The sequence below is a fragment of the Zeus faber genome (genome assembly GCF_960531495.2).
Source record: "Zeus faber genome assembly, chromosome: 7".
NCBI classification, from domain to species: Eukaryota; Metazoa; Chordata; class Actinopteri; order Zeiformes; family Zeidae; genus Zeus; species Zeus faber.
In genome coordinates this window covers 24,216,082-24,229,343 of record NC_137203.1, presented here as the reverse complement: position 1 = coordinate 24,229,343, position 13,262 = coordinate 24,216,082, and the positions used below count along the sequence as shown (strand labels likewise).

At 44.4% G+C, this 13,262-nt stretch overlaps 1 protein-coding gene across 1 annotated transcript; it reads left to right on the top strand.

The window, feature by feature from the left end:
- Window positions 1-6,661: 6,661 nt before the first annotated feature.
- Window positions 6,662-8,914, top strand: asb6 (ankyrin repeat and SOCS box containing 6; the record flags this gene model as incomplete). Its single annotated transcript, XM_080004282.1, has 5 exons — window positions 6,662-6,712; window positions 6,791-6,893; window positions 6,979-7,062; window positions 8,327-8,546; window positions 8,590-8,914. 5 exons carry the CDS (start codon window positions 6,662-6,664, stop codon window positions 8,912-8,914), a joined length of 783 nt encoding a protein of 260 aa, XP_079860408.1.
- Between the last annotated feature and the right edge of the window lie 4,348 nt (window positions 8,915-13,262).

The window sequence follows — 13,262 nt, the reverse complement described above, 5'->3', positions numbered from 1 at the left end:
GGAAATGGATAACGGTAATTTTTCAACATTTTAATTGTCATTTATCACTGTTTTAGGCCTAAACTGGTTCCCACGTTCTTCAACTGTAAAAAAAAAACGCTGGGCGTGGACGCGGGATCGCGGCAGCGCAAACGAAAGCTCGGCCGCTGCTCCTGCCAGCGGGGGCTTCCAGCCATATCACCTGAGGCGTCTCTTCAGTGCGCTGCCTCTCCTTTGCACTTGACTGCATCCTAAAATGTTGTTTATTTTTTTCCCATTCTTTTGCCCCAAAACTGGCTCCTTTGATAGTAAAGGTTGCCGGCGCCTACGGCTAGTCCAGCTGGCTGGGTCATAGCCATTGCAATGTGTGGCAGATGACTGTCCAGAAAGACTAGGATTACCGCGACAGACTTACGGGGCACTAGTTTTACATGTGAGAAAAATCACGCAGATGTGTTCAATCAAGAAGCAGTGCATCCCCATTAGTAGAGATTATATGCAAATAATGGGAAGTTTCCTTTATTTATTCACTTGATTATTTCCTTTATCCTGAATCCAGAATGAATATAAATAACGTCCGTTGCAACTGAATAATTACAATTGCAATGATTAATTACAAACAATATTGGCTTGCTTTTACTCCGATTTTTTATTATTTTTAATTCAATTCTTTTTGGCGTTTTTCATGCCAAAAGGATCTGGAACACGCCAACTGCAGTACGCACAGACATGGTTGAGGTCTCGTTAGAACCGGGACATTTCAGACGTCTTTTGCTCAAGTTTGATCAATACCGGTGTACATTTGGAGCAGAAATTAATGGGGAAAAACTGTTGTAACTGTGACAACTCATGTCTTGAACTTGAAATTTACCCGAAGTAGGAGAATGTTCAGGCGACGTAATTAGTTTCGGGAGTGGGGCTCTTTGTGACATCCTCCAAAGAAGCCCAAGCTTTCGTCTTTCGGAAGTCTTCGAGTCAGCGACTTGCGTACTGTGAGCGCTAGACACCCCGCGTCAACAGACAACCCCTTACAGGACACCCTGATGGAACACACACAACAACAAACACAGGAGCCATTTTCAACAGTTGGCAGTCATCCAGAACCCACATGCCTCCATCCCCCACTCCATACTATGGAATCCTGAAAGTGCCACCATGATAAATAAATAAAATAAATAAATGTGGAAATATAGAGTGGAATAACCTGAGAATATATACAGAAAAAGATTGATAAATCTGGAAATTAATATAGCAATATATATTGGGGTGAATCAGAATTTGTTAGTGCTTTATTTTTTCCACGTGTATTTTCTTTAATTAATTTTTATTATTTATCTATTTTCACATTTATTTGGTTCAATTTATTTCCAAATATATTGCCTTATCTATTTCCATATGCATATATTTATTTACTTCTATATACATTTTTATTTATTGATTTCTATGTATATTTTTACATGTACGTGTTCATTTCTTTCGTATACATCTGTTTATTTCTGCTTTTTCTGACAAGCACAAAATGTCAATCAACACGTTTGTTTTGGGGGATATTTGGCCAAGAACTGAGCAAGAGTTCATTTTTTTTTTAACTCCCAACGCTTGTCTTGAGTTCACGTCTGAGCTCTTGTTCAAATTCTGCCACGAAGCCATGCTGCGTTCAAGGCAACTGGGAGCTGGGAAACCTCCCGACTTCCTGGAGGAAGTAAATAAAGAAATGTACATGGAGATAAACACATTGAAAAAAAAAAAATGACTAAAAGAGGCATATGGAAATAGATAAAAGCATATCTTTGGAAATTGATGATCAAATAAATGTGAAAATGAATATAAAAATGAATACAAAAAAAAAAAAAAAATGTGATGAAAGTAAAGCGGTAATAAATTCACATTCACACCAATTGATTATTGCTATATCCATTTCCAGACGTAGCTAACTTTTTTTGGTATGTATTTTCCAACTGTTTTTTGTTCCTCTTTCTAAATCCACACGTATTCATTTATTTATTCTTTTGTTCATCCTTTTTATTCCTCTTTATATTTCCACAGTTATTAAATTGTGCAATTATTAATTTATAATCGTATTAATCATGGTGACACTTCCAGGGTTACATATTTGTCGCGGTAGACGTTTGTCGGGGAATACAAACAAGGCCGGACAGTTTCGAGGGGTGAACTTCCTGTGACGCGGTAGGTGACGTTTCGCCGGCGTTAGCGTCGTTAAACGATCTGGCTGCGCAACAGTCTTGGTCGTTGATCCTCCACCTATTCCTGACTAAAGCTGTGTGTTAGGGCTCGGCGACATTGGCAAAAAGCAAATATTACACTAAATAGTTTGGTCGAATACCGTTTTTGCGTGACCGTTGTAATGGAAAGGAATTCGGTGCCACTGCCAACAGCTGTATATAACCAAATAAATACAAATGGAAATGGATGAATGAATATAACAATCCACAAATCTGTGTTTAGGTTTTGAAATGCAAAAAAAAACAAACCCTTAAAATTAAAAACACAAACACAAACACAGATATATTTATCTTTCCACAAACAAATAATGTGGTACTCATACTGTGTATGTGTTTCAATGTATTTCCACATCTTGACGATGAGCTTGTAAGTGCGTTTAAATTGTTGATTGGCGTGTGGGAGAGTTCGCTTTTTGATTCTTGAGTTTTGTGACATGGAAGGGACGCACGGATCCTGGAGTGAAGCAGTGTGGGCCCCGGAGTGGACCCTGCTTTGTGGGGTTTTTTTTTTTATTGCGAAGCGCCTTGCCTTTTCTCCATGGCATTCAACGCAATACCCATGAATATCAGTCATTGGCCATGGCTATTCTCGATGTCGTGGGCTTAGAGGAAGGAGAGACTTCTCAGGGGGAGAGGTATGTTTACTAGATCAATAGATAAAAGAATGCTGTTTTGAATGATTCTTCTTCTTATTATTCTTATTATTCTTCTTCTTATTATTATTATTATTATTCGGTGCAGGTTAGAACTTTCTCTACTCTTGGCTCCAAGGTTGGAGGGCAAATGTGCTAAATAAGGGTGTTTTATTTACCACTGAATCTGGCACTGGTGGCGGTGGGGCCTTCATGCTCTTTCTCGCCGCTGCTGTGCCAGTTCATCAGTCATGCTCTCTGCTCTTGTTCCCAGAAGCAGCGACGAAGACTACCACGGCCTGTGTCGCTCCCTAGTGGAGCTGCCGGACAGGGAGTGCGAGTCACAGCCGTCGGCCGTGTTTAGGGATGCCATCGGTGATGCAATACGCGCCTGACGTTAACTTTGAAGGCAAGGCAAGACGACTCTCTAATCTGCCAGTGCTGGAAAGACAGGGTTCTGTCAGTTAGGGGGAGAAATCCAAAACCTTCTTACAAAGTATACAGTTGTTGCAATAGTATCCAGTGACATTTGGCTGTTCATCAACAAAAATGAATTGATTTCATAACGTTGGATGGATCGGTACTTTATTCATCCTCAAAGGGAAATTGCGATTTACCGGCAGCTCACATCAACACAATAGGCAAAATAATAACACGAAAGCAATACAATAACAAATATGAAAAAAGGAAATGGCAATCTATGTAACATTTGGAAAATATGGGATAGATGTAAGTGTTAACTGTACACCATTTGGGAAAAGAAAAAAGCTGCCAATGTCCTCTAAACATGCACAACAGATATAACAGAAAAACAAAAGAAAATCGTGAAAATGAAAAACACCCGAAAGATTAAAGGTCATGTCCAAAAATGAAATATACAGTCCTATACAACAACTTCTGAAATAAACAGCGAAGTATAAATAGGAACTGAAGATAGTTTTGCTGATGTGCAATAATTACCTGACATTAAATATAACTCTTAAAAGTGAACAAAATTACTTGTCTTATTACATTTAAAACAAATCATAAACATTATGTACTTGAGTTGACTGGCACAGCACTTGGTTGGTAGCATATTGAACCTTACATATTCGTACTTTGCACCAAAATAAAGTTGGTGGAAATGTTCACCCGAGGTCTGAGCCGGACTCATCTCTGGTGCCCTCTGGTGGTGGAAGTGGGCTGTCTCTAAGGGGCTTCTTTCCCCAAGTCTTCAAGTCTGCTCCATCCACCTTTTTGTTTGTTTACTCAAAAGGTAGAAACACGGGTGAAGGAGAGAATGCAGGTCCAAATCCATCTCTCTTTAGTTGGGCCTGTGTGAACGTATTTCGATGTGATGATGACTGTGGAAGTGTCGGTGTATCTAGGTACTGTATTAAAATACTGACCACACAGAGCCCCGCATAGCTGGAGGGGAATCCTATTTTATAAAGTAAAGGCAGATTAGCAACCGGAATGAGCGGGGTGTGTTCTTTCCCAGGTCAGTTCCACCTCGCTACAGACATCTTGCTACAGACAGTTTTGGATGTTGCAGAGATTAACACGAGACGTGTCTTTCATGGAATTAATTAAGGGTATGTTTGATGGCTCTGCTATGCCATATATATGTGTTGTTCGGATCATTGTGCACGAATGTCATGAATATCTGATCGATGTCTGAGCAACTTCAATAGACTGGAATAGCCTATTGGAGCAAAACACAAGCAAAGCCTTAATTTACACTCCATGATATTTATTAAAATATATAGATTAAGTGCCATGGATACATACATTTATTTAGCAGACAAGCCATCTGTCAGAGCTTACATTTTTAATGACATGTTTACATTTTAAGTAACCTTCCAGAAAGTAAAAACCAAAGAAAAAAACTGCATGGAATCATAGGGAAAGAGATCCTCTTCCTCCTTACTGTGTCATATGCTCCTTGGTGCTGTAAAGTCTGTCCCTGTTTTTTAGCTGCATTAAGCTGCTTTCATTCATAATACAGGAGCAATCGCTGCGGTTTGCTTTTTGAAATAATAAATTTAATTGCAAGCAGCGATGCATGGAGTCCAGGTTAGTCGCAGCAGAGCACACTCCTTTTGTCAACACACAACTTTTGCATGGTGCACCACGCTGTGGCCTGGCGCACAACAATGGAGTTCAGAGCACAGCGCACACCACATCCTATGTGAAAGCCTCTTCAGAGTCATGCCCTGCACATATATGATGGCGCTCCCATTAATTCTGGAGCCTCGATTCTGCTACTTCCGGTTCCTTACACTCATTTAGAACTCCTGCAGATACACCAATCAGCCACGACATTAAAACCACCGGCCTAATATTGTGTAGAGCCCCCTCGTGCCGCTAAAACAGCTCTGACCCGTGGAGGCATGGACTCCACAAGACCTCTGAAGGTGTCCTGTTGTATCTGGCACCAAGACGTGAGCAGCAGATCCTTTAAGTCCTGTAAGTTGTGAGGTGGGGCCCCCATGGATCGGGCTTGTTGTTCCAGCACATCCCACTGATGCTTACTCGAATGGAGATCTTGGGAATTTGGAGGTCAACACCTTGAACTCTGCCTCTGCCACTGCCATCAGGGAATACCGTTGCCATGAAGGGGTGTACCTGGTCTGCAACAATGTTCAGGTAGGTTGTACGTGTCAAAGTAACATCCACATGAATGCCAGGACCCAAGGTTTCCCAGCAGAACATTGCCCAGAGCATCACAGTGCCTCTGCCGGCTTGCCTTCTTCCCATAGTGCATCTTGGTGCCATTTCTTCCCCAGGTAAACAACGCACACGCACCCAGTCATCCACATAATGTATAAGAAAATGTGAGTCATCAGACCAGGCCACCTTCTTCCATTGCTCCATGGTCCAGTTCTGACGCTCATGTGCTTATTGTAGGCGCTTTCGGCGGTGGACAAGGGTCAGCATGGACACACTGACCGGCCTGCAGCTACATAGCTCCATATGCAGCAAGCTGTGATGCACTGTGTGTTATGACACCTTTCTATCATAGCAGCATTAACTTTTTCAGCAATTTGTGCTACAGGAGCTCTTCTGTATGCCCATGACCCTGTCACTGGTTCATGCAGTGGTTAGTACTGACCAAAGTGGTCCAAGGAAGGACACCTTGGACCACTTTTGGTAGTTACTAACCACTGCATACCAGGAACACCTCACAAGACCTGCCGTTTCGGAGATGCTCTGATCCATTCTTCTAGCCATCACAATTTGGCCCTTGTCAAAGTGGCACCTTCACCTGTCAGTGGTTTTTAATGTGGCTGATCGGTGTTTAGTCCGATGTTCATCAAACTTGGACCACAGCATGTCTGGACTGCCCCGGATGGGCTGGACCCTTAATAATAATAATAATAATAATAATAATAATAATAATATAACAGAATCAGTTTATCCTGCCAGTTACATTTACATATACTAGTTCTGGTGAGGTTTGGTGCATTTAGCTGCAGACCATTAGCTTTAAAAAAAAAAAAGAAAATAAAATCAAATACTTCAAATACATAAGATTTGTTTATGCATCTCCATTCTAAAAAAGTCGCTCTGGTCCGTCACTCCTCATCTATGGACCTGGTCGCCATTTCATGCATTTGGCCTGAGCTGAATGGGGGGAAAAAATAATATGGGAGTTAATGCCGGGGGGGGGTTTCCTTTTTTTTTGTACATTTTGTCAAATCATAGATACTGTTCAGGTCAATTAACAGCTTTATTTTAGTTTATTGTGTTTCCGCCCCCCAACACACAGATCCATTGACGTGTTACACTCCAATCCATATCGCAGTGGCGAGAAATTGGCCCTGCATGGTCAGGCTGCTTTTGCAACATGGAGCTGACGTCGAAAACAGGGACCAGGTGAGTATTGCACATGTGATTCACCTCAGACGATTCTGCATTCCTGTCCCTTTGCGCCAGCGGTGTCCTCTTTGGTAGCCACAGCCGTCCCATGTCATAACTTCTGAGGGCTTCTCCCGGCTGTCCTGCCTGAACATGCTGCTGGACTTCAGCGCTGACGTCAATGCAAAAACTTTAATTGGTACGCTTATCCGTTAACTTGATGGCCGAAGGACATGGAAGTGATTTATTTATTTTCGAAGTTGCTTTTTTGTTGTCTCAAAAAGGGGTAGGGCCGTTGATCCACGCCCTCTCGCTCAGTCCACTCGCTGTGGACAATGTGGAGAACATCAAGGTTCTCCTTGAGCGAGGTACTGTCTGTAGGTCTGTAACACACTCTTTCATCTTCACGTTGCCTGATTGTCTCAGGCAGCAATTTGGGCAAATTAAATACTTTGGCTTCATTCAAGCTCCAAGTAGAAGTGGACCAATTACACACGCACACATTATTATTATTATTTTTTTTTTCTTCATGTGACCGAGATTTTCAAAAAGCTTTAAGACAGTGGACATTTCTATTTCTGATTTTTTTTTTTTCCCCAATTCCAATACACACCAATTTAATTTGTGGTCTTCGATCCTGTAGATGTCTGTTACCGAGTAGCCATGTGACCTGAGTCCAACCAGTCAAATCCATGTGGTGTTTTGTTGTTTGTTTCTGTACTCTGCTGCATAGAAGAGTCTGCCCTAGTCATGTGGCATACCAGAACCATGCATTTGACCCGTTTTCGCCTTTCTTGTTTTCATAAGCTGGTTCACCTGACTATGGCAGCAAATTTAATGCTTTGACTCTGATTTCAGTGACTTCCATCCCTGCCATTCCTCCCTTACCTTAGAATAACTGATCTTAACTTATCAGCTTTCACACTTTACCACCTGTATGCATTTTATTTTAACAATCTAACTATGATATCAAAAAGATGCACCGGTTTTTGAAGCGGGTCAAAAATGAGGCAAATGATCCAGATCCTGTGATCCTGACACGAGGCAGGTGACTTTGGATCCAAACTCAGAGCGGGAATATGTCCGACTTCGGAGTGCTATTTTGGGACCCGGGCAATGTCTCGTCGCCCGCACAACATTAGAGTCTCGACAATCTCGCGCTCTCATAAAAATTCATAACTAGGTGGCTTGCCTTCACACTCGGGTTCTTACTTTACTTGGCTTGTCCTCAGTGTCTTAATAGGCTTGTGGATCAGTTCAGAGGGCCACTGACTAATTAGGGGTTGGCATGAAAGTATGGTCAAACTTTATTTTCATAGTTAATAATGCTGTGGTCAAGTCTGTATTGCTGTGGTCAAGTCCATAGAGATAAATAAACATGTTATGATTTGAGACGTGTGGGGTATGTGCCCAGAAAAGCTCCCCCCTCCCCCCCCAGAAAGAAACAACCTGTTCGATGAGAATGTGACATTTAGTTCCATGCAGGTGCCGATGTCTGGTGTACAACTAGAGACGGGGAGTCGGCCGTGTCCTCCCGGTTGAGGAGGCTCTGGATGAGGGCCGAGAGGAAGCTGCCCAGATCGTCCAGTTTTGTGTGAGAGTCGCCCGGGCGCTGCTGGGACACGGCGTCAGCCCTAGCTGCCATCGGAACATGGAGAGAAAGTCCTCCCTCCCTCCCGCGCACCAGCTCGGAGCACTTTGACCCGTCCTTCCCTCTGGCTGTGCTTGTCCTCCAGAGCGGCGCCTCCTTTGTCCGCACAGACCATGGCGCCACCTGCTGGTCTGGTTACAGGCTGCTTCCCTACGGGCTCATGTCCGCTCTCCACGAGTGCACCGATGGGAACCAGGCCTCGTAGCTCGTGGAGCAGGCGGAGTTCCTGCTGGACTTGGCCATGGGTGACCTGCCTCACACGGCCCCCGCTGCCCGGGTTGGACCTGCCTCTGCAGTGGCAGTACCCCCACACTCAAGCTCTGCTGGACTTCCACAGGCGAGAGGTGGATAAAGCAGCAAGTCTTCCAGCTTTGACCTGCCTCTGTAGAGCTTTCATACGCCGCCACCTGCAGCCCTGGCCCCTGGAAGACAGTGTGGAGGAGCTGCCACTACCAGACCGCCTGAAAGACTTTCTTTTGCCCGAATACACATACAGCCCCAAGCCAGGTTGGGAGGTCTTCAGACCCTACCCCACCACAGAACATATATGTCAATTGCCTCTGCTATAGATTGTATTGTGGTCTAGATGTTGCTGAAATCCACACATTTTTATCTATAAATGCCACTGAAGTGAAACAAATCGTCTTTTAATAAAGCAGTGAGGCCTTTTTGTTGACGTTAAACTGTGTACGTGTCTGTGCCCCAGTCATGCTGACAAAATGTGAGCCTGTTTACTCAATAATATTAAATCATGTGCGAAGTTACTATCTTGAATATTGTACATCTGCTGGAGGCGGCTATGGCGTAAATAGCTGCGGAACATGAGCTGTAGTGCAGTGTTTTCACCATTTGATGGCAGTAGTGCTCCTGCCCATTTAAGCGAGCGCGGACGTCAGGGTCTACTTTCTTTCTTTTGTTTTTCTTTTTTAAAAATGTAATATGGAAATATTATTTTTTTTTTTTTTGCCCATTAAAACAATTTGCAGATGTCACGGCATAGAAAAATACCTTCTGTCCAACGAGATTTAAGTTAAGCCGATTTCGCTGAAGTGTGGACCAATAAAACCAGAATGCCTCCAGCTGCCACCGGCTTTTATTGGCATTTTCCTTTTCTTTTTTTGGACTATCATTCGTCAAGATCCGTGTTTTCTGACCGGCCAGGTAGTGGCAGTGCAGTGTCAGAAGTTCTAACCACGTTGTGTGCATCAGTTATGTAGTAGGGCAATAGTAACTTGGTAATTAGTGGTGCATTTTAAAACACACTTCCTTCCCCTGAAACAAATACAAGATTTCAAAAAGTAGATCACCGACACAAAGGACACGAAGGTGTTTCTGGTGGGTTGTCAAAAATGTTGTGATAGCGTCTCAACTCGGAAGACCTTTCCTTTTTATTTCTCAATTCCATTCGGGCCGGGCTTTGCCGGCGTGGGAAACGTAGGTGTACGTCGCCGAAGCAAATAGGAAAACAAAGTGAACGATGCAACCCAGCGTTCAAACCTAATGTCAATACTGCAGTTCAAAACACACGTATAGATGTGTGAAGACAACCCCTCACACACACACACACACACACACACACACACACGCACGCACGCACACAATAGGCTCCATCATTTGTGGAAATCCCATCCTTGCGAAAGAAAAAGTGCGGCCACGACAGTGTTGGTTTTTCCTACGATGGCGTAGTAAAAGAAACACATCGCGCACGCACGCACACACACACACACACACGCACAGAGCCACCATAGGGTCTACGTGTGTGACGGGGTAACGAAATAGGACGTAGCGTTATACAACTAACCCCTTCCTGACATTGCTGGAGCTGCTCCCAGGCTCCTGTCTCTTATCTAGGTCACCGCCTCCGAGGAGCGGCAGCGGCGTGACACGCGCTCCGCTCCTGTCTGCCTCCATCTGTCCGCGCGCGCGCGCGCTGGAAAACAAGCCTCCGCGCGCGGCGTCGCCCGCGCGGTCGCCGGCGCGACGGTCGCCCGCGCGCGCGCCGCGTGCGGCTCGAGTCAACCCGCCCCTCCTCGTCCAAACGCCATTTTGAGTGGAGCTTTTTGTGATTGTTTTTTGTTTGTTTGTTTGTTTTGTTTTGTTTTTCCTCCTTCGAGTATGAATTAAGTACGGTGGAGATGAGAAACTCAACGCTCTCAGAACGCGGGCTCTGACCACGTCAAACGACGTAACTGGGTTTGAAGTACGCGTGTTCTTGCTCGCACTTCAGCACCGCCCGGGCTACTTCGGCGTGCAAAGGAGCCCGTTGCATTCTGGGAGTCTCGGCTATGCCTATATAAGCACATGGCGTGATGTATGTCGACATCCAGCCTCTATATCGCCCGGCCCTATGGCGCATAAGGGAAGGCAGCAGGCAGAACGACGGAACGAGCCTCGACTTCCCAGACCCCAGCACACACACACACACACACACACACACACAGACACACACACTTATTTTTTTTTCTTTTTCTGGGGCCATTCGAGGGTGGTTTACTTTTCCGAAATTCAAATGAAGGATGACTGAGATATCACCTAAAAAAAAAAAAAAAACTCACAACATGAGATCTGAAATATCGATAATTTATAAGCTGGTGTTATGAATTATATGTGGCGTGGCACTAACTTTACCATCCCCTATGGTTTGATGGGAAGGGCCCGTTGCATGCTGGGAGTTTTGCCGAGCCCTATATAAGCAAAGAGCGCTCGCCACAGTGCGTCGACGTCGGTGCCGGAAGGTTCGTCTCTGTTCCGATGATTCGGCTCCTGGCGACTCACTCGGTAGAACCGGTCGTTCGTTTTTGCGACCGTTCATTCAGTTGATTTAGTCGGTACACGGCACAGAGCGAGGGAGGACTCCGTGTGAATGATGAACGAGTCAGAAGGGTCGCTTTGGCTTGTTTGGACGCTCACACTCGTAAAAAAACACACACACACACACACACAATAAAATCCCATCTTTCCGAATGCTTGATTTAGGTGGAATAATTCAACGCGTGGGAATCAAAAATATGTTTGCCTCGTTCTCTCAAAAGGTTTTATCTTCGTTTGATTTATTTATTATGCAATGCGTGGATCACAAAAGTAATATACTTCTGCCCCAATGATTTAATTTGGTGGAAGGCGTCGTGTAAATCATTCACATTCAACGTGAATTATTCCAAATGCCTTTTTATTTTTATTTTTTTCCACGTTCATTTAGATCTCATTAATTATTTTCGGTTTCTGAGTCGTAGATTCTCTGGCGCTGCGTTGAATCTCGGGGAGCTTGCGGGGGCATGTTGCTCCTTTCATTCACGGATGGCGCCGTTGGACGCGTGTGCGTCTGGCCGCAGTTACCGAGTCGCGAACGAAAAAGAACATATACAACTTTTTCAGGCTCGAGTGACTCTCTGCTCTCGAGTCATTTGAGAGATGTGTTCGCTGCGAGCGAATCGGCCGCGATTCTTGCACCACCGGTTTCTATATCGCAACGACTCTGTGGACCATAAGGGAAGGCACCGGGCGGAACGAAGAAATTCAGCCTCGACTTCAAAGATCCGGGCAGGGCATTCACACGAAACGTTGTGGTTGTGGTTGTTGTTGTTGTTGTTGTTGTTGTTGTTGTTGTTGTTGTTTTCTTCCTTTTCCCAGGCCATTCAGAGTGGCACGTGTGGAAAGCACAATGTTGGATTATATCTATACAATAAACTAGCAGCAGCAAAACCCGCCCAATAAAGCTGAAGAGAAACCGCCTTTCCCCACAGAGGAGCCAGATCCAGTGAGCAGAAGGTGATGGAATAGAGATAGTGGGGGGAGGGCTAAGCCAGTAGCCCTCTCACCGTCCAGCGTTTATTGGAAAACAGTGCTAGTGAAGCTTGGTACCGAAATTAGTTATTGATTTATTCTCTCCCAGAAGCCCATGGGTCTATCCCAGCACACCTGCTCATTCTCTCAGAGCATTTTCTCTCACCACCACCACCAACACAACCCATTGTGTCTTTTACTTGAAGCTGGGCTATTCTTTCTGTTTGTTGTGTACTCCTTCCTTTTTCTCCTCCTTTTTCTAATTTCCCCTCACTCTTCTTTGTCTAGAAAGTGCTGGGTTGGCGGCCATCCCACGTGCGATGCCTACGCGAATGGAATCGTCAATTGCACAAAATAAAAACGTGCTCCACCTTGTGCTTTGGTCCGTTTGGTTTTGAAGAACGGCAGGCAGGCAACATTCGGTTGAAAAAAACAACGACTCAAAATGACAACGTTTTTTTGAGATTTCCAAGGCGGTGAATGAACGAGGCACATGTAATACCGCCGTAACACAATTGGTACGGATGGTTTTCTTTCGGCTCTTCATTCTTGCTCGGCTCCCCGCCACTAATATTTTCTTGCTATTATTAATCCTCCGCCACCTTTTCCCCAACTCTCCCCAGTTCAGCCCGTAAGTTCAAGCTCGGTTCATAACATACTGGTCGAAGTAAAATTCAGGCGAGACTCAGGTGCAAATTACATTGACAAGACCAGAAATGCGGAGTAGGGTGAAACGAATCAAACATCACCAGCGGATTAAATATAATGTTAATCTCCGTAGTTTGAGAACCCCATTTCATAATCACAACTATAATGTAAACATAATATATATGTTTGTGGTTGATTCCCTATATGGGTTTCATTGTTTAGCCTTCTTTTCATTTACGACCCCAAAATACCTGACAAGGACATAGCGAGAGACATTTCAGACCAATTCCAGGTCTGTGCTCATGTAGGGTGCAGACACCCTGAATGTGGATCTCCCAGCCTTCCTCTAGACATTGTCTAGACGCAAGATAATTGCAGACATCACTGAACACTCAGCTGCTGCTAGAAACCACATGGGAGTTCAGGCAGGACTTTGGGGAAAATGGTCAGCAGTGAGGGGTCACAATGGTTGCACTCCTCAAAATG